At 34.7% G+C, this 24532-nt stretch overlaps 1 protein-coding gene across 2 annotated transcripts in view; it reads right to left on the bottom strand.

Moving 5' to 3' along the window:
* The window catches only part of NCAM2 (neural cell adhesion molecule 2), a 417403-nt gene that overhangs the window by 36862 nt on the left and 356009 nt on the right, over positions 1 to 24532 (bottom strand). For both annotated transcript variants that reach the window (XM_080656219.1, XM_080656220.1), the window contains exons 13-14: positions 14025 to 14144; positions 10585 to 10706 (exon numbers count right to left, since the gene is read on the bottom strand). In XM_080656219.1, coding sequence (XP_080512345.1) covers positions 10585 to 10706; positions 14025 to 14144 — 242 coding nt within the window. The remainder of the gene's footprint in view (positions 1 to 10584; positions 10707 to 14024; positions 14145 to 24532) is intronic.

The following is a 24532-nucleotide window of genomic DNA, read 5'->3' as shown; positions in this document are numbered from 1 at the left end:
AACTATCTTAAATAGTGTGAGCATTCAGCCATGCTATTAACCATTTAAACACAGACAACTTCCTCAACCTCTCTGCCCTGTTTCCCTTCCTCTATTACAGAAACGATGATTGCAGCTGCCCTGTGGGCTTGCGTGTGGGAGCAATGAGAAAAAGCGATTAAATTGTGTATTCCAAGACCTTAGGTTTCCTAATTACTTAATAAATGACAGCTATTTTTAAGGAAAAACTATTTCCATAATAACTATATGGAAATGAAATAGTATTCTCTATGGAGTCATGTATCTAATAATTTTTCACTGCAATTGCAAATCTCAATTTCCCAGAGGGCTAATTATAAATAAATTGTAGCCTGGTCAAAGAGATAGATAGATAGTTCAATCTTTTTAACCTTAGAGCTCAGCTAAGCATTACTTTATGTTGAGCTAATATTTTATAATGTTTTGGACTATAAGGAATAACTACGTTTTTGCATTTATGTTTAAAATATAACAGTTATTGCTTAAAATAAAATTCTGGAGGTACGATTCATGCTTGCATTAAATTGGTGGTACTATCAACATAAAATGTCCTTCAAAAGAAGATGAGCATACATTGTAGTTTTGATACCGTACTACTATTTTTTTTCCTAACTAATTATTTTTCATTAGATGCACTTTTATTATAAAGGGAAGTCTTTGGACTTGTTTTTGTTATTTTTTCTAAACCTGAAGATTTTTACACTCCCAATGAAGCCATGGGTTTCGGATAAGTACTTAAAGTTACCCTATTAACAGGAGGCATCTCCCTTGCTTTCTGAAACTCACAAACATATGAATTTGTTAGGCTGGACATTGTCCAATAAGGTGTTATGAGGCCCGCTCCCCTCGCCTTCAGCACACTGTTGTCTGTGTCCATGGGCTGTTCCTGAAAAATCTATTAGAAAAGTGAAACAATTTGGGCCAGAAATTTTAACTTGCTTAAGTCATGAAATGCTTAGTAAAGTTAAGAAAGGAACCTAGGTGTGCTTTTGAAATGCCTAGGACAGCTATACCAAACAGCCACCATTTCCCCAATATCCCCTTTCTTCACCAATTATTCTTTCAGCCCCTGGAGAGTATGAGGCTGTTCTAGACCTCTGAACACAATAGTGAATGAGACATGTGCAATGCCCTCATCTTGGAGTTTACAAACCAGAAGAGAAAAAGTAAGTTCTTTGAAAAAACAGAAGGTACTTTGGAAGCATGTAACAAAAAGGCTGATAGAGTGCAGGAGCCAAGAATGTCTCCATAGAAGGAAGAGATGTCACCCTTATTAGAAATAAACTCCAGCGCTATTATTTTGTTGTTGTTGACACTGTGACAGACTTCCCCCATTTTCCCCGCTCTCCCACCTTCACCCAGCCCCATCGCTTCCTCCCCTGGCCTTCACCACACTGTTGTCTGTGTCTGTGGGCTATTCATGTCTTTTGTCTAATCTTTTCACCTTCTTTTATCCAGACCCTCCCACACCCCTTCCCTCTGACCTCCATATCTCTGCCTCTGGTTCTATTTCGTTCGTCAGTTTATTTTGCTCATTAGATTCCACATATAAGTGAGATCATATGGTACTTGTCTTTCTCTGACTGGCTTATATGCTTAGCAGAATAAACTCCATGTCCAGTGCTGTTTTTCTTTTCATTCGTCCTAATTAATGAAAAGAAGATGTGAATCCTTCCCAGAGGGTTAGATCCAAGAATAAGCACATTGCTAGAAAATCTCAGAACCACTGGGAGATGTAAAAACCAAGACTGTATCACCTTTTTAAAGTAAATGTTAAAAAATTTTCATAGCTACTGACCAAAAAAATAAAGCTTAAAAAATCTTCCATCCAAAAATTTTAGATAATATACTAAATAATATATTAGGTAGACATAAGAATATCCTATCTAATAAAAGAGTAATATGCAAATTGACTGTCACTCCAACACAGGATGGCTGCCCCCATGTGGACACAAGATGGCCACCACAAGATGGCCAGCAGGGGAGGGCTGCTGGGAGGGACCAGGCCTGCAAGGGAGGGCAGTTGGGGGTGACCAGGCTGGCAGAAGAGAGAAGTTGGGGGCAACTGGGCCTGCAGGGAAAGACAGTTGGGGGGGACCCAGACCTGCAGGGGAGGGCAGTTAGGGGTGATCAGGCCTGCAGGTGAGGGCAGTTAGTGGCAATCAGGCTGGCAGGGGAGCAGTTAGGTATCAATCAGACTGGCAGGGGAGTGGTTAGGGGGTGATCAGGCTGGCAGGCGGAAGCAGTTAGGGGCAATCAGGAAGGCAGGCAGGTGAGCAGTTGGGAGCCAGCAGTCCTGGATTGTGAGAGGGATGTCCGACTCCCCATTTAGGCCCGATCCCGGTAGGATCGGACATCCCTTGAGGGGTCCCAGATTGGAGAGGGTGCAGGCTGGGCTGAGTGACACACACTCCCATGCATGAATTTCGTGCACTGGGCCTCTAGTATAGCATATAAATAAACACAAAAATACATATAGCATGCAATTATTTGATATGTTATATATTGTATATACATAGATACAGGAAGGGGGGATGAGGAGCAGGAAGAACAAAGGGTTAGATAAGGACAAGGTCTACAGAAAAAAAGTGGAGAGCTGCCACTTCAGACTGTCCCACTCCCCCATAATTCAAAAGCTCTATGTAACTGTGCAGTTCTGGGTGAGAGCAAATGTTTCTGTGGAAGTTCAGAGTTGAGTTTTGCTTTGAATCTGAGGGGAGATGTGAGTGAAAGAGTGAAAAAAATATAAGCCATAGCTGAGATCTGGGTTAGCCCAGGATAGGATTTATTCTTCAGAGGGATGGATAGGCCACCTCTCCCTTTGGTAATCCTCCATAAGTAATGTTTCTGAGAACTGATCTTTTTTTAATATATATTTTTATTGATTTCAGAGAAGAATGGAAAGGAAGCGAGATAGAAACATCAATGATGAGAGAGAATCACTGGCTGCCTCCTGCACGCCTAACACTAGCAATTGAGTCTCCAACCTGGGCATGTCCTGACCAGTAATGGGACCGTGACCTTCTGATCCATAGGTTAATGCTCAACCACTGAGCCACACCGGGCGAGAACTGATCATTTGAGGTGAAACTTCCTGATAAGCACAAAACACATAGAAAATCTCTTCTGAATTAACCATCATTTAACTCTTAATCGTTGAAGCTCACAGCATGATACATTAAAAGCCCCTCATAATTTTAGATAGCTTGAACTGATGGTGTAAGGAACCAGAGAAAGTTCTAATATTTTCCCCAATTTAAGTCAATTTTATTTCCCATTCAACATTAGACACGGAGGCTTTTTAATCCCCTAATTGCTATTCCTAGGGAATAGGAAAAAAATTAAAGTGGGTGTTACCAAATACTCCCCTAGGCATCAAAATCTCAATTATGCCATTTGTAGAGTGCCTAATTTACAGAATTTAAATGCCTAGGGAACAATTCAAGACAATCTAGTTGCAAAATGTTCCCCTAGGTATCTTAATGAGATGATTTGCTGAATAAGGCTATTATTAATAAGCCAATTAAATGTTGAAGGACAGCTACTGAAAGAAAAATGGTCACCTGGCTTTGATAAAGCTTATCTTAAGCAATCAACTTTGTCAGAAAATAGATAGTGGGGCCATCTGACAATCAGGGACACTCAATAATCATTTTCTGAAAACAAAATGTCAGCATATAGGAAAAACTTTGTTATCTTCAGGATAGGAAGAGAGCAGAGGACAGGTGGAAAGGGTCTTAGTATTCTTATTTATAGAGGGCTTCTTACTTGCTTTTATTCCACTAACTTTTTTTTCCCAAAGCCTTATGGGATAAATGGTCAACATCATTTTAAATGACAAGGGAATCATTATTAAAAGAGAGGATAACAGAGGAGGTGAGCTCATACTACTAGAATCTAGTAACTAGATGAACGGTAAAGTTCATGGGACTCTCCTGTGCTATGATTTAAGAATTATGTTTCCATGTAAGAGAGTTCCTGGTTCCTGGATTTCCTGGTAGCATGGCTCAGCTATTCACTACTGGTGTGACCTTATAGAAGGCCCCAAAATGATGCAGTAACTCTCTCTCTCTCTCTCTCTCTCTCTCTCTCTCTCTCTCTCTCTCTCTCTCTCTCTCTTCTCTCCATTGTGATTTGGCAAGATGTAAGGTTTGGAGGTTTTTAGTAGCTTCAAATTTAATACTCTTTTTCCTATGGTCATAACTGATTTAAATTGCCTTGATTCCATGTAAAAAAATTATAAATCTTTTGCTAGTCTCTACCACCCACAAACTTCATTAGGGAAAAAAATCTAATTTTTCCTATTCATAATCTCCTGTTCTCATAGCCCATACCAATTTACACAGTGCAAGTTTCCCCCCTTGGGTTCACCAGTTATCATATTTATAAAACTGGTTAATACTATTTATAATTGAACAACATAGACTAATTTATTTATTAATTGATTCATAATCAATTATTTGTTCAGAGAACAAATAATTTATTTGATAGGATAAATAAAACTCATCTTCTTCACTTGCAGCAAAGATAAATTACCAAAATGCTCAGGATTCTTTAATGTCCCTAGCTATTCAGTGTTTGAAATATTTTGAAACTTAATCTGATGGCTTTAAATAAATTTCAATGTACACATCTAATCACTGTTAGAAAATAACTTCTTTCAGCAACAAAAACTTAATCAAGTTTACTTATCCGTTAGTTATTTTAATACTCTTTTCAAAGTTACCTTTTCTTTTCTCATGGTCATCGAGTACAAACACTCCGACTCCCAATAGCTTAAGAAGGTCAATTAAGATGTGGAATCATACGCGACAGCTGTGTTGATAGTCCCTAAAGTACATTCCTCACTATTGATTTTAAGTTTCCAATTTTCTTTCAGCCTTTCTTAGCTCAGGAAACGTATCTAATGTGTCAACACTAAGCGATAGCTATGATCCCATACCTATCATCAAATTAGAAAGAAAACAATGAAAAACTTATGGGAGCATGTTGAAAACTATTTACCAAATTACATTGAGTTATACTGACACTGTAATACAAAGTGGATGTAAAATTTCTGCACATAAAATACCTTATTTTCCCATATACATTATGATAGCAATAAGCTTGTCTTTATTCTCCACATATATGGTTTAATCTTACCAACCTCCTGTTAGAGGCATTAATTTTCACAAAGGTTCTAGAGAGACATCTAATTCTTCTTTTGTATTACTCCAGTTCTGTTCTAATAAATTCTGTCTTCTTAATGGGTACTGAACAAAGTTGTGTGCTCTATCTACTACAGGATAACAGAATGTGTTTCCATGTTCATAATCTATAGGAAGTTATACTTTCTCTATATTAGGATATTATTAATCTTGTCCTTTCCCAGTAAAATACAGGTTTAAATAGTTTAATTCAGTGTCTCCTAGAAATCAACACTCATAGTAAGGAATATATTGTTTTAATTTTGTTATTCTTTTATTATAAAACATAAAGTGTTGTGCACAGGTATGGTAAAAAAATAAAATGAAAATCGTAAAAATGTTTTCTTATTTAAAAATTTTATTGCTTTCAGAGAGGAAGGGAGAGGGAGAGAGAGAGAGAAACATCAATGATGAGAGAGAATCATTGATCAGCTGCCTCCTGCTCACCCTACACTAGGGGTCAAGCCTGCAACCCAAGCATGAAACTTGACTTGAACTGTGACCTCCTGGTTCACAGGTCGATGTTCAACCACTGAGCTACTCAGGCAGGGCCATAAAGGTGTTTTCTTATCTATTTTCTTTCTTCTATTGGTTCATATCCAATTAAAAATATATTACAGATGGCTAAAAACCTTTCTGAATTATTCAGCTGTATTTTACTCCACTGTGGAATTCATGCATTTTGATAACCTAATAGATAAAGTGTCTTTGAGTCATACAAAGAGATCAGATGGTTCAGAATCATTTGGAAATAGCAGTTATTTTTTTAACAAGTGTAAATATCAAGACTAAAGCCACTATAAATGTTTAGCCAACAAATCTTCTTGAACATGTAATTTTTCAATGTAAAGAAATAATATATTGAAAAAGAAAATGTGGAAAATTTAATTTTCCCCAAATCATTAATATAACATAATATTGAATTATGGAATTTCCAGTTGGTCCTGCAGAGCATGATGTTTTCAGGATGAAGGAGGTGAACAAGAGAGTGGGTTAGAAAAATAACTGAGATATGTGGAAATTATATTTTCCCCTCAACTGCTCTCCTGCCTCACCTCAGCTGACTAGTTCCTGTTCCTGCAAACACAGTCATTCCATTCACTTTATCATTACTATATCATTTAACGGGATGCCTTCTACTCCAACACACTGAAATAATACCCAAGGGCAGATTTCGATTCAGCTCCTACTACTTCAAAACTGTGTTTCGAGTATAATGTCGTACATTCTAATACCTATTCCCCATCCGCACCAAGTCACCCAAATTCTGTAAGGTTCAGTTTGCCTGTGAAAATTTGAAAATATATAACTTTATGATTAAACATAAAAGTATTTTTAAGTCTCTGAGTGAGAAATGACTTCCTAGCAGTACAAAGTGGGTGAGAAATTACTTTCACAAATCTTGCCATAAAAGTGTGAACATCTACTATTAAATCAGTGTTCCCTTACCATAATACCCACGGGATCTATCTATGCTGTCACAAATGGTAAGTGTCATTCTTTTTATGGCTGACTAATATTCCATTGTATATATGTTCTAAGGCTTCTATCCGAATGTCTATTGAGGAGCACTTGGGCTGCTTCCACATCTTGGCTACTGTAAATCTTGCTGCAATGAACGTAGGGGTGCATACATCTTTTTGGAATTAGTGTTTTGTATTTCTTCAGATAAATACCCAGAAGTGGAATCGCTGAGTCATAGGGCAGTTCCATTTTTAACTTTTTGAGGAACCTTCACTCTGTTTTCCACAGTGGCTGAATCCATCTGCATTCCCACCAGCAGTACACGAGGGAGGGTTCCCTTTTCTCACACCCTCACCAACACTTTTCTGTTGATTTATTGATGATAGCCTTTCTGCAAGGTGTGAGGTGATATCTCACTGTGGTTTTAATTTGCATTTCTCTGATGATAAGAGATATTGAGCATCTTTTAATATATATGTTGGCCTTCTGTATGTCCTCTTTGGAGAAATGTCTATTCAGGTCCTTTGCCAATTTTTTAATTTTTTTTTGTGTGTATGTGTGTCCACTTGTGAGTTCCTTGTATATTTTGAATAGTAACCCCTTATTGGATGTATCATTGGTGACTATCTTCTATTCAGGAGGTTGTCCTTTTATTTTGTTGATGGTTTCCTTTGCTGTGAAAAAAATTTGTAGTTTGATATAGTTCCATTTGTTTACTTTTTATTTTATTCCCCTAGCCTGAGAAGTCATATCCAAAAAAAAAAAAAATATTGCTAAGAGTAATGTCAAAGAGTTTATTGCCTATGTTTATTCTAAGAGTTTTATGGTTTCAGGTGTTACATTTAAATATCTAACCCATTTTGAGTTTGCATATATATATGTGTGTATATATATATATATATATATATATATATATATATATGAAATCACTATAGTTTATATCTGAAACTAATATAATATTGTATGTCAATTGTAATTTTAAAATATATTAATTAAAAAAAATCTCAACAACAGTTTATTTAAAAATTGAGGTAAAAGAAAGTACTATATTTCCTGTTAAAATCCTAGGAGCTCTGGGAGGATTAACATAGTAGCTGATTATCAGTAAATTATTCCTATGTTTGAAAAATGCAGCCAATCATTTTCATTATGAGAAACCAAACCTGCAGACACTTTGACCTTGGGATTTCATCCTCCAGAATTGTGAGAATATAGATTTCTGTTGATTAAGCCACCCAGTCTGTGGCATTTTGTTATGTCAGCCCAAGCAGACAAAGACAGTCATTAGGATAATAAAGAAAATTACACTGACAATGTGGCAGGCTCCATTATTTATAGGACCCAACTCTCGAGTATAACTACCTTTCATTTACATTGTGATCAGCTGACATAATTCTATTCAACGAGACATAATTTAATTCTGTGGGGTACGGTTTTTATAAAACCTGTACTGTATTACTGAAAGAAAAGACAAATTCAGCTTAAATAAGCTATTGTCCCTTTTGTTCTTTCCATTCACCTCCCATGCTGCATGTGGGTTTTGGGAACATGAGGTAATCCAGATGAGACAAGCCAACACGCTAAGAATGAGAGAACTAAGGGAAGATTATGTGGATGCCTGGTTATATTGCTAAGATGTTTTCCTAGCCCTGGATTGTCTAGCACATAAATTTGTTTAAAATGAAGGGGGAAAATCTTCTGAATTTAAACCCTGCTAGACATGTTTTCTGTTACCTCAAGCCCCAAAATAGAAATATATTTCCTAACAGATAAATAGTATATGTTGATTTTAGGAATAAAATCTGTATAAAAATTATTGATCACTTTATGAAAAAAAGGTATCAATGGCTTTTTGAGGTAAATCTATAATGCTATCTCTTGAAGTTTATCAAATATTTAGAGAAAGATGCACACTGTGGGGAGTCACATTCTTAATAGTTTCTGAGCTTTCCTTTTGGGTAACTAGAAAATAGAAATATTGTTAAAACATGTCACAGCATTCCTAAAATATACATGCAGACTTTATCAATAAAAGCTACTTTTAAAGGAGATGAAGAAAAGATAAAATGAGAAATGATATGTACTTGCTACCATCAATTAAAGTCAATGACTTTGGTTGAGCTCAATATAGCATATGTGTTATTTCTAATACTAACTCTTTAGAAAGGAGAAGTCAAGCATAAGTTTTAGCTTCAGGTAGAAGTTATGAATAAAATGCATATGTTAAACGTATTTTTACTAGTCATTGCATTTCAGTGCTCCCCATGGATTTTACTAGGTTCCCTTACAAATCTTATCATCCTGCTGTATTTGAACTATAAATTCTTCCGGGTGCAATATAGGCATGGAAGGGAAGATCTGTTTCCCTAGTTTAGTTCATAAATTTGCTTCGGGCCTGTGTTCCTTAGAGAAAGATTCACTCTCTCCAAAAAGTTTCCAGATGGGTAAATAAGAATGGCCAAGAAACTCGGCATGAGTAGCACACCACTATTAGATTCACAGAGAGACCCGTGAGCCTGTCATTGTGGTTTTGGGGTAGACTCAGGTAGCCCCCATAGCAGAGCACCCAAAGGATCCAGAAGATGTACACAGCTGTTCATTACTGCCAGCGGGAAACCTGAGACAAAGAAGGGTCCTGGAAAAGGGTATTAATCTTAGATTTCAAAGACCAAAGTGATGTCTAAAATTAATTACTGAAGATGCTATTCAAAATCATATTCCTCTTTTCATTACCCCTCAAAACTTGAATGTTTGCCTGCAGAAGCAATAATATTATCATTTAGAGACAATTGTGAATTTATGGGATATTATCTAAAATTCACCAAAATACTATTAAGAGACAATTATTTCAATGCCATTTACTAAAATATAATACACTAAAAAGGTTCAGTCAACATATACATGAAATTGGCACTGTATTATGAGGATAATCATAAACAATAGTAAATACACCTTACAAAATTTAATTTCAATGTTTCATTTTTAATATATTCCACAGTAGACACAAACACACTGGTACTTATGGCAGGATTGTTAGGAGAAATCGCTTTCAGGGGCCTTTGGAATGATTTTCATCTAAAGGCAAAGAGGCAAAGTCCACCAGACCACTCCATCATGTGGCAATCAGTGGACAGCTTCACCTCTTACACTTATAAAAAGTCCCAAAGCAGCTCTTAGCTGTCCAAAGTCTCATATAGCTTGTGCTAATTAAATTTAAAAATATATTTACTCCCTCAAGTTCAGTGTGGTCATTCTTTGTTAAATTCTGATTGATGTAATTTATTTGAGGTGCCATTCACTAGTAATCTTACCTACAACAATGAATGGAGAAGAGGGCTTCCTAAAGTTACTCCTATCAGCCAGAATGGAGGGTAAAATATTCTGCCACTTGTCAGAAAAACAGGGAAAATGGTGCCTCAATTCAGAAATATGTAAAAATCACAAGATGAAAGCCATGGGGTTATTTTGATGGTCTATGCTTAGATTTTAACAAAAAAAGCAAATGTTTTATAATCGATAACAATGAATTTACACAAGAAAAAAACTGTCATTGTGCCAAAACCGGTTTGGCTCAGTGGATAGAGCGTCAGCCTGCGGACTAAAAGGTCCCAGGTTCGATTCCAGTCAAGGGCATGTAACTTGGTTGCGGGCACATCCCCAGTAGGAGGTGTGCAGGAGGCAGCTGATCGATGTTTCTCTCTCATCGATGTTTCTGACTATCTATCCCTCTTCCTTCCTCTCTGTAAAAAAATCAATAAAATATATTTAAAAAAAAAAATTGTCATTGAAATTCCTGAGTACCATTTTATCACTGTTATTGAATATGCATTCTCTCCTGATACCACTCTGAACTCAGTACAAATGTAATGCAGTTTGAAAACACTTTGTACAAAATGACAATAAGTGGGATACTTACACTTCTATACTTCACAATGTATTCCAAAATAGGGGCCCCTCCATCATCCTGTTTGGTGATGCTGAGTTTAAAACTCTTCCCACTGCTTGGCTGCCCATGTATGGATGGAGGACTTGGCTCACCTAAATATGCAAGACAACATTCTTGATATTTGCACACACCTCAGATACATAGAGAAACTGCATTTTAATAAAAATAACAATGTCATATAATCAAAATATATGATATTCCTGGACTTAACATTTGCTACTTGCCCTTTGTTGTGATATAACTTCTGATCCTCTTTCTATCCAAGAAACAGCCACATTCATAAATCTAGAGGTATTATGCCCCAATTGTGAAAGCTCAGAACCAAATATATCATTTACATTTATGTCAAAATGCTCTGAGAATAGTGCTGCACAAGTGGGGAAACATGATTTCTCTTATGAACAGTGTATAATCCCACTTATTTTATTCATGCAAATTTTATCTGTAAATATTTTATAGTTATTAATATAAACATATGAAGGCATCAACATATATATTATATATTCCTACCTGGAAAGGTAATGCCTTAACAATTAATTAACTGCTTTCATGAGCATTATTTTTTATAGTTAGACATAATTGTAAATAAAGAATTTTTGTATTATCCAATCTATAGACCTGTATTTCAATATGTTTTTTTCTTCTTCTAGAGTTATTAATATACTTGATTATGATATCATTCTTCATATGGAGATGCTAATACACACGCTTGCAGTATTTTCAATATGAACAGGACCCATTGAAGTGTAAGAGTTTTTTATGTGAAGAATGACATCACTGCTTGGCAACTTGGAATCGGGATTATCTGCTGAGTGTGCCCTTGTTTCTTCTGCCTCTGTTTCCTCCCATTCCTTATGGATGTGGGCATGAACCTGAATGTGTAAATACTAAACAACTAGTAGAGGGCATTCTTCAGCTTGCCGGGCTCCCAAAACCTGTCATATCTGCTTTACCGGGAGGAATGCCCAGACAGAAAACTAAGCAGAATGGAGTAACGAGGATTGTATGCCTCCAAACTTGGGAAACAGGTTCCCCCCGCCCCCCAGCAACTTCTTTATATCTAATATGGTGTGTATAACCTGAAGCAGGTGTGCGGTTTATCTGTGAGAAAGCAGGTCATTAGAGTAATATGACCATTGGGTGTATTGGCACACAAATAAGTAAGGAAATAGCCTCCTATAGTACAACCACATAGAAACAAAGTGAATCCAGGAACTGTAGTAGAGTTATTGTTTATGAAAGCTAATTAAATTAGCATGCAGATATCATGATATGACATGATCTACAACAACACATTTTTTTGATAAATGAATAAAACTTCTGTAAAAATGAATGCAACAATTTTTAAAAAGACTTGTATAAGAGATTGTGGGAAAATCTAAATACTGTAAAATCATGGTTCTATGCAGGTGGTTTTGTATAATTTTTAATTGAATTTTATAATTTACAGGTTGTATAGTATAAGTTTATTTAATATTTTTATAATACTATTACTTTTAATAATAGCATTTTGAGATAATAATTATAAAGCAGAAATTGTATTGTGTTAACAAATATTTAAAAATATATAGTTTAAAAATGTATGCCAAATTTATGACTCCATTACAATTGCTACTTCCTTTGAAAGAAAGCTACGTTCAAATCAAGTATAAACTGTATTAGAGAGAAATTAAAATAATAGTTTCTGCCCAGCCAGTGTGGTTCAGTGGTTGAACATCGATATGTGAGCCAGGAGGTCATGGTTCAATTGCAGGTCAGGGCACATGTCCAGGTTGCAGGCTTGATCCCCAGTGTGGGACATGCAGGAGGCAGCCAATCAATGATTCTCTCTCATCATTTTTGTTTTTCTCTCTCTCTCTCTTCCTCTCCCCCTGTAAAATCAATATAATATATTTAAAAAATAATGGTTTTTATTAGCAATTACAGCAAAATGTTTATACAAAAGTAATACTAATATAACTAATAATAAAACATAATAACAGTAATTATAACAAATTAAGTACTTTGTATATATTATCTGATTTAAACTTCAAAAAATGTTGAGAAACTGTTTAAATACATATTTGTTATTTAAAAACAAAACAACAACAATGGCCTTACCCTCACCATGCTCACTGTCTAGGGCAGAGATTTGAAAGTTGACAAAAGTGCACAAAGAGATTAGAAATTTTGTCATTTGAAAAGGAAAGGGGGACTAAGGAAAGAGCAGGAGAGAGATGTGTTATGGTTGAAACACTTATATAGGGGTTCTATGAGTGAGTAAAAGTAAGTGTCTCTGAATGAAGAACAAAATAAAGGTTGGAATGGTTAGCCAAGATCTGAGTAAGCTGTAAGTGATCAAGCTTCCATTGAATGCTGATGTGCAGCAACCCTGGACATTATCAAAGGAGAGAGATTGAGACAGGATGCAATCTTTAGTTCAACCTACTGATACATCAAGCATGGTGGCAGTTGAGAGAGGGGTGTGAGGATGGCAGGCAGGCAAAGGTTGGTGTGAGTGGGACGTGGGAAGGTAAAGGGTGGTGGTGTTGAAGATTACAAGTAGAACAGAGACAGGTATCTTTACATTTTTGTTCAGTTACTCTAGACTCATTTTCATCTGGAGATAGTAATATGAATCAAGATGTATTTGCAGTCCTGCTGGTGAAAAAAAATGAGAAACTAAAACAACACTTCCATTGGAAATGGAAAAAGGGGAACACATCTAACCAATTTTTAGACAAACAGGAAAGAATTGGTCACAAATTGGGATGATATACTTTATGAGGTGAACTTGACTATCTTAATATGCACATATAATAGGCTTATGCATAGATTTGATAACAACATTGATTTAGTCACACTCGATTTTTAAACAACTTATTCAACAGAAAGGAAATGCAAGCCATTTTAAATTTCTCTTAACTTCATATAAACTTAGTTGACTTATAACACCCCAAAAAGAGTTTAGTAATGAGAACAAAGCTACAACAGTTATTCTCCTGCAGTCACCATTGTAATGGATTCATTTAATGGTGCATCTTTCTCACACTTAGGGTCTATATCATATCTGGGATAAAGACAATAGTCATGCTTCATCAAAAGAATAGAATACTGGGCATGCCACACACACTTTTCTCCTCCCGAACAGAGCATAGTCTGAGCAGTACCATTTCATTAATCAGACTCTGAAGGAGTAGGACATCTTCTGATCTGGACAATTCCTGAGAGGATATACTGTATATATTGCAGTGCCTCTTTTTTCCCTTTGGCCTGCTCCAGAGCAAAGTTAATTTTATAAATCTGAGATGCCACCATATCCTCCAACTCTTTCAACAGAGACATCATTCACTTCCCCCACGTGTTGAAAGGACTCCCTGCATTTTAAAATCCCGGCAACCATGGTGAGCAAAACAGAGAGGAGCACTTACGGACTGGTAACGTCTGGAAGATTTCGATTTTACTGTAGTCTCCTTGTCCTTTGCCGTTCACAGCTGCCACCCTGATTTCATAAGTTGTATTTGGTTCCAGGTTGCTCAAAACAACCATTGCTAGAAGAAAAAAAAAGAGATATGCCTATGATTAATGCATTTTCATAAGTCAACAAATCAACCGATTGCAAAGCTGAATACAAAATGTCACTGTAAATCTTGCCATGGAATACCTGAAAAAGATAGAAGTAGGTCTTAGGGGAGAATGATTTGTGAACAGTCCTCTTCTTCACCTCGATTTTAGCTTTCTAACTCAATGCCATAACTTTCAAATAAGAAAATTCAGTTTCTCTTGTGAGCTTATACTAAAAAAAGCAGAAAGTAAAATCCCTTCTTCCACCTTTTTAATATTCAACAAATAGAATGTTTTAAATAACCATCTTACTGTATGCATCCCAAATATTTTGTCTACTCTAAATTGATTTTCTATAGAATGTAATGGCAAAATGGAATTCAGTAGACAGAACTCTGGCCCCACCTATACGGTGTTTCAATCATGCCCAGGAAGTGTCACAAGATGGACTCAACAGCAAAAGAAAACCATTTATTTGATAACCTCAAATCAAATTATTTTTAATGCTAGTTTGTAGGTTATCATCTTTTGTATTTTCTCTCTACACTGTACCAGACCTGGGTTCAACATGACCCAAAGAGGAAGAAACAATCTGACGAAGTGCAAGGATGTGAAGGTTATTAGAAACCTCTACTGGGTCATGTCAACCCCTTTAATTTGCTAGATAATTTGGTATATGATTGCAGATTTTAAAATATTACATCTTTACAAATTCCTTTAGGAAGTTAACAAAACTCTATAGTTGTCTCTATCCTTAATGCTTTTGCTAAACAGAGCAAAAATTAACCAGTGGAAATGGTTGTACCTTGACAAACAAGAAAAAGAAAGTCATTCCTGGTTTACTTAATCACTCCAAGTCAAATGATCAATTCATAAAGAAGACATATAAATCGTAAAATAATATATTAAACTACAGGTAACCAGGGTCTAATTTGTAGGGCTATTTTTTTACATGAACCATGACCGAATATTGTATGCATTCAATAAAATTCCAATAACTTATGAACATATTTCCAATAATTTATTACATTTTCATATACATTCACTAAATAATATTTTTCATTCTATTCTATAGGGACAAACATACTGAATTTGTTTTTGTTTTTAAATCCTTACCTGAGATTTTTCCATTGATTTTTAGAGAGAGTGGAAGACAGAGGGAAAGACAGAGTAATATCAGATGAGCGAAACACATTGATTGGTTTCCTCCTGCATGCGCCCTGACCAGAGCCCAGGCCTGGGAGTAGCCTGCAACTGCCATATGCGCCCTTGACTGGATTGAACCTGAGACCCTTTGGTCTGCAGGCCAACACTCTATCCACTGAGCCAAACTGGCTAGGACCTGAATTTGTTTTGACAATTCCTTTTGTTCCATTCTTTTCCCCAGTATTCATTATCCTGACATGTGTTTAGCTTTTTCCTTACAATTATTTATTATTCATTGACTTACTTATTAAAATATAGAAAATAAAATTGGTAGACATACTTTATAGATGTTTCTTTGTCTAAAAGTCAGAATTTAATATATATGAAATATATATATATATATATATATATATATATATATATATATATGCTGTCTTTTATCATGTATACCAGATAAATAGTACTAATAAAAATACATGGTCCAGATATTAATCAGAGTTTATTTAATCTAGTACATATGTCCTAAAATCTGCAGAAATAATGAACTACCAATTGACAAAATTTACATTTGGATTTCTCAGCTTTTGTACCTTAGTGTAAAAACAAATGAACTTAGTTTTGAGAGTGCACTGCCTTATGAAAGCCTCAGATGAAAACAGAGTATCAGAGTTAAGGGAGGAAAACTGGAGGAGCACTAATTGTCAGGAAATCCCACTGATTAGAAGCTCTAAGGATAAATGGAAAAAACAAGGTTTGAATTCAACTACTTCTACACAAATGGGGAAATTATCTGCTGATGGTGAGATAATGCAGAATAATGCATTACTCATCTTTGACTTTACGTTAAAGGACAAAATACTGTATGTTTACCTGCAAAAACTAGTCCTAGTGGTATGTACTTATAAATGTTAACAGTTACACAGATAATCTACATAGAGAGTATGCTATATGAGAGATTGCTGTGAGTGCTTGAACTGCTGCAGACAACTTTGGTATGTGATGTGCCTCTATATTTCTATGATGTAAAGATGCAGCTGCTACCATTATTTTAAGATTATGGACTTGGTAATGCTTATAGTCAATTGTGTGTCTTGATACAATTAAGCAAGAAAAGCAATAGAATTTAAAGCAAACAATTTTAATTGTAAATAAAATTATTCATAAATCAGAATTGTGCAGATCACACTTTATCTTTTCAGATTCAGATGGATAAACAATAGAACAATCAAAGTATCAGAACATATGAAATCAGGAGACAGTGAGGTTATTATTTAGATTAAACAAGTAAAACATCAATACCACCCCCCAAAACACACACACACACACACACACACACACACACACACACACCACAACTCCGCATTTTACTGGAATTCTGAGTATTTCTACTAAAAGCTCTTTCTGGCTCAAATTGCCAGCAAGCCCTCTCCTCTAACATTTCACAGGATCCTGGGGGGCTTTGAGTGCCCCCTACTTCTTGCCAAGGGAAAAGCAATTTCTTTAAGTATAATCAACTCAGAACTCATTTTCCCCATGTTTCCTTATATTTGTCTGTTCTCCGTGTCAAGACTCACTCATTTACTGACAGATTCTCACAGCAGAGTGGTTTGTGGAGGAGCGAACCAAAAAGAATCAGCTGATGTCTGAACTGGTCTCACAGTGCTGGGCTACAACACTCAAACTAAAGTGAATGAGGGCAGGCTGAGAAGCATCACAATTATAGGGAGTGGCATGGAAGTCAACCTACTGATGAAAGTTTTCCAAAGTTTATACACAAGAAGTACATTTGTTTTTTGGTACTAACTCTAAAGGTTTGGGTACAATAACCCTTATTGTGAGACTTACTAACATTGTATGAACATAAAGATTATTATGTGAAACAGAAAGAATTCTGTAAATTGAGACCAACTTAAGAGGGGGGAAGAAAAAAAGATTCAGGGGAGGTAAAGCCTAGATGGGTAATTTGACTTGCCTTTTTAACTGAGAGGCTGTATACATTAAATCACCCATAATTTACTGGCTTATTACCAAGCAGAGGGTGTTTAAATCCTCAAGGTACGGACTAAAAGCAAACCACCACTTGAAACACGAAGGCTGTGTTCCCTATCATAGTCCTACCTTAAATTTTGAACTTAGTTAATAGAAGACTTGCTTTCCCACTTGTGCCCATATAATAGAACGACAGAACCACCAACTGGGGTGTGGGATGGTTCATTCCCTATAATTTACTAGAAACTCAAACACTAGGTGAAAGTAGACCTAAATTATAAACTACGAAAAGTTGTCTAAGGACAAATGGCATAAATTAAGGGATTTTAGAGTTATGTTCAGTTAGAAGGATTTGGAAATCATAATGTAACTCTTCTGAAAATAATAAATAATCATGATTTTTTTTTCACATGGCAACAGGGATAGGTTCTATAAAAACATAATTTCCTCATGAATTTAAATATATTTAAATACAATTGAGTTTCATAACTGACCATTTCGTAACCTGGCTATAAATGCAAAAAATATAGCAGATATTGAAATAGATTAAAATAATGACATTAGAATGGGAAATGACAGGAAGATGTGACCATTAAACAATATTTTACAAGTGTGCAAATGATCATACCAGGGAGAAAAAAATTGGAGTTGCATTTTCCCTTTAAGAATGGAATCAGACTTTATTAAAAGAAGCTGAACAAATAAGTTTTTGTTTGTTCAGACAATGTGTTATAAATCCCTTTCCTTAGGTTTTCAAGAGAAGCAGAGGGTACAGAATATTTATGACCCGTGGAGTAAAATAAATTACATATTTGCAAACTAATTAAACTGAGCAAAATTCTAACGTGAGATTAAATTTAGTCATGCTTTCTTCTTCGCTCCCTTAAACCTTGGATCTCTCCATGGGGTTATCCCACCATTCAGTGTAAGCAGATAAGGACTCCCTGGATGCAGAATTGCTGTCTCACCTACATAAAAGTTGTTCAAGTTGTCAAGATATGTGAAACATGTTAGATAGCTATGAGAAATTACAAAGCTTAGCTAGAGCCCAACTAATCATTCAAAATTACATTTGCTATTAATCTCCTAATAGATCTGAAAATACAGTGAAGTCCCTTAAGTTTCTCACCAAAGACTAGCTTTTGTTTTCTAAACAAAACAAGCAAAAAAAAAAAGGTTTTTTTTTTTTTTAATTTGAAAAAAAAAATCTGGCTTGCTTTTATAGGAGTTTGTAACAAGTTTGAATAATAAGAAAAGTGTGTGTGTGTTTTACCTTTTTTAGTCATAATGTATAACTTTAAATATTTTGACACCAGTTATTTTTTACAAACAGAAGAAAAACTCCAGGGATAATTCCTTTACTAATGCGAAGTGCCTTTCAGTTTTCTTAAGTTTATGTATGTGATCATCTCCAGCCAATTCTACTTTCATTTACTTTTGAAAATTTAAATTCCCAGTTTTGTACAAATTATATTATGTTTCAATATTATATTAGTTGCAAAAGAAAATTATCTCACCTGTTTATAAGTGCCTTAGAGGTTTTTATGAACCATATATATAATTGTAGTATATATAATTTGAGATAAGTCATTTATGAATAGGTTCTTTATAAAAATATCCATATGGTTATAGATTTTAATTAACAGTAGAAAAATTAATGAAATGATTATGTGTGATTTGTGTGGGATTTTTTCTTAGCACAATATGTTGATGGCACTAGTTTAAGATCACAGCTCATTATTTCTGAACATTCATTAGTTTTCTTTTTATTATACTGTTTTTTATTCTTTTCCATAAGTATAAACTATACATAAAATTAACATAAAAATCTAATAACTGAGTTTTAACTGACATGATAATTTTCACAGGAAGTACTTACCGTCCCTTAAAATTAAATGGCTTTCACTTGAAATACACCCCCAATATCATAACCTTGATTTAAAAATAGTAAAGTTTCATCAAAAATATGTTTCCTAAGCAATTCAATTATTTTTTCATTTAATGAGTCTTCACTTATGAGAAAACTCATAATTGTACTTCAAAATTCTCTTAGAGGTCATATGTTTCTATAGTTATTCTAGACATTTCCATTAGCTCTAATCAATAAGAATTTATAATCTATATTCAAGCAAAGATCATTTTTACACTTAATATTAAAGTATCCAGATGCCCAGAAGGATGTTTGAGCAGCAATATGGGCTCTATTTTTCTTAGGTTTCTGGGAACTGTGAATATTTTCATCCCCTTGTGAATTAAGTTCCTATGAACTCATGAAATATTCATGTTTCTTTTCTCACTATTCACAAAACATCTTTCCTACATAAATTAATTTCATTTCCTTATACCATTTATTTCTCTGCTTTAAAAATTATAGATATACAAAAAAGCTCATTAGTTTTATTGAAAAATTAAAAGAAATATTTGTACAGAAGCTTTCTTTATCATTGTAGCAGAGACCCGGCGGAGTGTAGAATTATGCATGCATTTGTGTCTTCATCTTGAGATAATGTGGGAAGCTTCCAGCAGACAACTAATTTTACTTATGATTTATTTCAGTCAATTTTCTCTTAGCTTAGTTTCCAGTATACTTCGATCTACACAGTTTAAATTCATTAAGATTTAAATTACATATAAATTTCTAATTTAGCTCTGTTTCTTTTTATGGGCACCATGAAAACAGTCCAAGACATTCTAGTTTTGAATTTTAGCATACAGAACTTTCTCCACTTCATGCAAATTAGAACAAATTTCCTTTCACAGAAAATATGGAATTAGTGCAGATTACGTTTTTTCCCTTCCTTTGATATTCATAAGAGTTTATTGCACTTGTGTTTAACACAGCCTGATTTTTACATCAATTTCTCTTTTACCATGTGAAATCTAGTGATTTAGAAATGATAGCAACTCTTCTACAGGCACATTTTTTCTTGAGACAGTGTAATCATAGAAAATTTTCCTTGTAGATATTTTTTTAAAAGGCTTTGGAGCTTATTAAGATTTAAAAATCTATAGTAGTTTAGAGCTAACTTTAAACAATGACGATTTTCATTGTTTCTAAAAGTGAAATATACTAATATGATAGAGGGAAATCCAGTTTCACCCAATTAACTGTAAGTAGCATGGATTAAAAAAACACTGGAATCAAAACCTTAAAGTTTAATGTAAAATGAAGTTACAATAACCTTCAACTATTGGAAAACTACAAATTCTTCCACAAAACAACCATTAATAACATAAAAATCAACCATTTTTTCATGATTTTAATAGCTCCATAATGCAAATATCAAAAATTCCTCACACATTTAGAAAGGTAACAACTTAGGTAACATTATTATATAGCAAAACGACTTGGAAAAAATATGGGTATGGGCTTATTCTAACTTTGGTTAAATTATAATTCTGATTCTTATTGTTTTTACTCTGTATTTTAAATGTACTAACAAAAGAAAAACTATTTCATACTCAACAATTACCATGGGAGAAATATTTATAGGCAATATCTTTAATAAAATGTTTCCACTAACAATTATTTACTTTATTTTTTAGTTTTATAATTCAGATATAAGGAAGCTTAATCCTCCATATTTTCATTATAAAAACTAATTTAGAAATTAACAAAAAGATATCTGCCTTATTATATGATTATATACTGTGTTTATAGACATAACACTGTACATATCCAGTATATGCCTCAATTACTAATGAATAATCCAGGAGTATTGGATAAATTGAAATCTGTTGCATAATTAGTGGATTTTTTAATAATAAAAATATCAGAATAGGTTTCCAAAAAAAGATACAATTAAATTATGTTATTGAATACCAATAGATTTTCTTATGCAATGTAAACATATTCACCAATAGGAAGAGATGCCATATTGAATAATTTCAATTGACACCACCCGCATCATAGTCTATTAAATATCTCTTTCGTAGTTGTATACTATACAATATATGCAACCTAAGATTGTGTCCATATGCAATGGTCTTTGTTATCCTTGTTCTTATTGATAAAAACTGCCATGTTTTGAAGCTTAAATTTATATTTAAATTTTCCACTGAGTGTGCACATTAAATTAGTTTCTGAGATAAATGTGAGATTTTTCCCCCACAGGCCATACAACACACCAGAGAATATAGCTAATTATAAGTACTGACTAGAGGCCTGATGCACAAAGTTTGTGCATAGGAAGGGGTTCCTCAGTCCGGCCTGCATCCTCTCCAATCCAGGACTGCTGGCTCCTAATCGCTCCCACCTGCCTGCCTGCCTGATCACCCCTAACCACTCTGCCTGCCTGCCTGATACCCTTAACTGCTCCCCTGCCTGCCTAATCACCCCTAACTGCCTCTGCCTGCCTGCCTGATTGCCCCTAACCATCTCTGCCTGCCTGCCTGATGCCTCTAATTGCTCCCCTGACAGCCTGATCCCCTTAACTGCTCTCTCCTGCTGGCCTGATCCCCTTAACTGCTCTCCCCTGCTGGCCTGATCCCCTTAACTGCTCTCCCCTGTTAGCCTGATCCTCTTAACTGCTCTTCCCTGCTGGCCTGATCCTCCTAACTGCTCTCCCCTGCTGGCCTGATCCCCCTAACTGCTCTCCCCTGCCGGCCTGATCGTCCTTAACTGCCTCTGCCTTGGCCCGCCACTGTGGCTTTGTCCATAAGATGTCTGGTCTAATTAGCATATTACCCTTTTATTAGTATAGATCATTAGTAAGAAACATTGATATGCTCATTTTTCTAAAACTGTCATTGTCAATATTGTAATTATCAATATCTTAACAAATTAATTTAATTTAATATGGACTGTGCTTTAAAAAAATTAAAAGCCAAAATATAAACATATAATATTACTTTGAAAATAATAAATTGTCTGTAATCAAAGGAGAGATAAACCGATTAGTCCTGTAGAATTCAAGACAGTCTAAGGAATTTTAAGAATAAGAAAATGGGATTAAAAAACTGGATGATCATTACACATCTGAATAATTGTACTCTCATGTTCTCTTCTCACATTTAAGGGAGTATATATTCTCTCTCATTGCTACACTAGATGGAGGTCTACTACCTAGGAACGTTGGACCAAGGACTTTAGACATTGAAATTCTATCATGTGGAAGAGTGGAATGGATGTACTGGATGAAAGATGTGGGCATTATCTGACACCCTCTGACACAAGCTGCTTTCCCATAGAGCCCTGGTGGCCTGGTGTGTTGATAGTAACTGAACAGCCTCATAAAAGAACGCTGACATTTCCTGGACCTTTGCTATGGGGACATCAGGAGCCCACGTGATCACAGTGCTTGAAAAGCCCTGTCTTTCCAAGCAGAAACCTACTGGTGTTTTCTTCTCACTTTGGAATGTACACATCCAGATGTGGATCACCAAATACCTGAGGTAAGTTTCCTATGGGAATAATAAAAAATAAAACAAATAACAACAACCAAAAAAACAAAAGTCAGAGAACAAAACAACTTTGAAAATAGATATCTTTACAATGATGCCAGAGATAAGAGGCCACATTGCATGCATGAAATGAGGAATGACAGAGAATTAAGGATTTAGAAATTTTAAAAATAATAGATAAACTGAAAACTGTAATATAAACATTGAAAGAAAATTTAAATTAGAACAAAAATAGAAGTAGAGACAATGAGAAAGAAAAGTCCTAAAAACTAGAAAATTAATCCTAAAAGCCAACATTTGATTAAGAAATTCTAAAACAAAACAAAGAGGAAAATTATAAAAAATATTTGCCAAAATCATTTTACTACTATTGGGCATTAATATCCAGGTTTAAAAGTTAAATGGTTCTTCGATGCAAATAGTAGAAAAGAACCCTTTATAGGCCAGATACAACCCTGCTGCATTAGAACACAGAAATAACTAGATTCTCCTAACTGAGGTATTGGTAGGAAATTCCATACATGCAATATTTTTTTTTTCTTATTAGTGTGGAGCCCTCCGTCTAAATCTACATAAAGGATAGCAAGTTTGCAGTTTTGGAGTATTCAAGTGGGGAAGATTCTTCATTTCAAGAGGACTGTAGATGACACTGAGTTTAGGGCAATCCTTTAAGGACAAAGGAAGGCACCAGGAAGTAGCATCTCAGTGGTTGCACCAAAAAGTTGCTCAGCATTTGATCCACTAATCTTCACTCTCTTTCAAATTAAGCTTCTATTCCAAATTAGTTTGCTGACCTACCAGGCACAAGCACATATTTTATAAACTCAAATCTATACTTCAAAACACTCTTGGAAAAAATGCTTATTGAAAGCTACTTCTCCACAAAACTGAAAATGGCTTTCTCTACCATTAGAAATTGATCTTTCCGTCAGATTTTAATTAAAATCGAACTTTTACTAAAATGGGAACCTAGATTAAAAGTTTGGAATTATATGTAATAATAAAGCATGTACATAACCTTAATTATAGTGTTTATAAACTAAATATAACAATGTTAAAGTTACCATCTATAGATTAAATTATACGTAGTGTTATATCCCACAAAGCACCACTGAGTTTAGTGGAGCTATGCAATGAAAAGACTGAAAAAAAAAATCCAACTGTATAGCTATTTTCAAATTATACTCAGCTATTACATTCTTCAATAAGTGAAAATCATAAGAATTTAAAAAGGAAAAGTTTCAAATGAAAGTTCCATTTAGAAAAATGCTATTATTTTCGAAGAAAAATTGTCTCCTTTATTTTCAGAAACAAAGTTTAATTCCACTCTGCCCTCACATCCAAATAAAGCAGAACACCTAGTAATTCTGGTTGAGGTTCAAAGGACTGCTTTAGATGTGTGAGTCTAACTGGCTAAACCTTCCACAAATCAAAAGAAACAGATTAAGCTGTTTAGGAGGAATGTTTTCGTGCTCTGTTAAAAAGAACTTGATATTTTAAAATATTAACTTTTTTTTCATTTTTACTTTGAAAGCTGAAAAATTAGTAGTTGTTTTACAAGATTGTTATTTTCCCTTCATTTGTGCCCAATGAGGTGTCTAGAACATGCTTACAAAGTATTGAATGATATGGCAATGAATGTGTCATGTAAACCTCCAAACCAAAACGTCTTGCAACACCTGCAGTACATGTTTTTTTGACTCAAAATTATAAGGCAGAATGACTCACATTCTATATTTGAGTAGTATAAGTTGTTAATATCTTATTTGTTCACAACTCTCCAGATTTTGAAAATTAGTTTGTGTCACATCAGTTGTTGGGAGAATCAGGAAAGCTT

The sequence above is a fragment of the Plecotus auritus genome (assembly GCF_963455305.1).
Source record: "Plecotus auritus genome assembly, chromosome: 2".
NCBI lineage: Eukaryota > Metazoa > Chordata > Mammalia > Chiroptera > Vespertilionidae > Plecotus > Plecotus auritus.
Note: the sequence above shows the minus strand (reverse complement) of the source record. Positions and strands in the feature narration are given on the sequence as shown.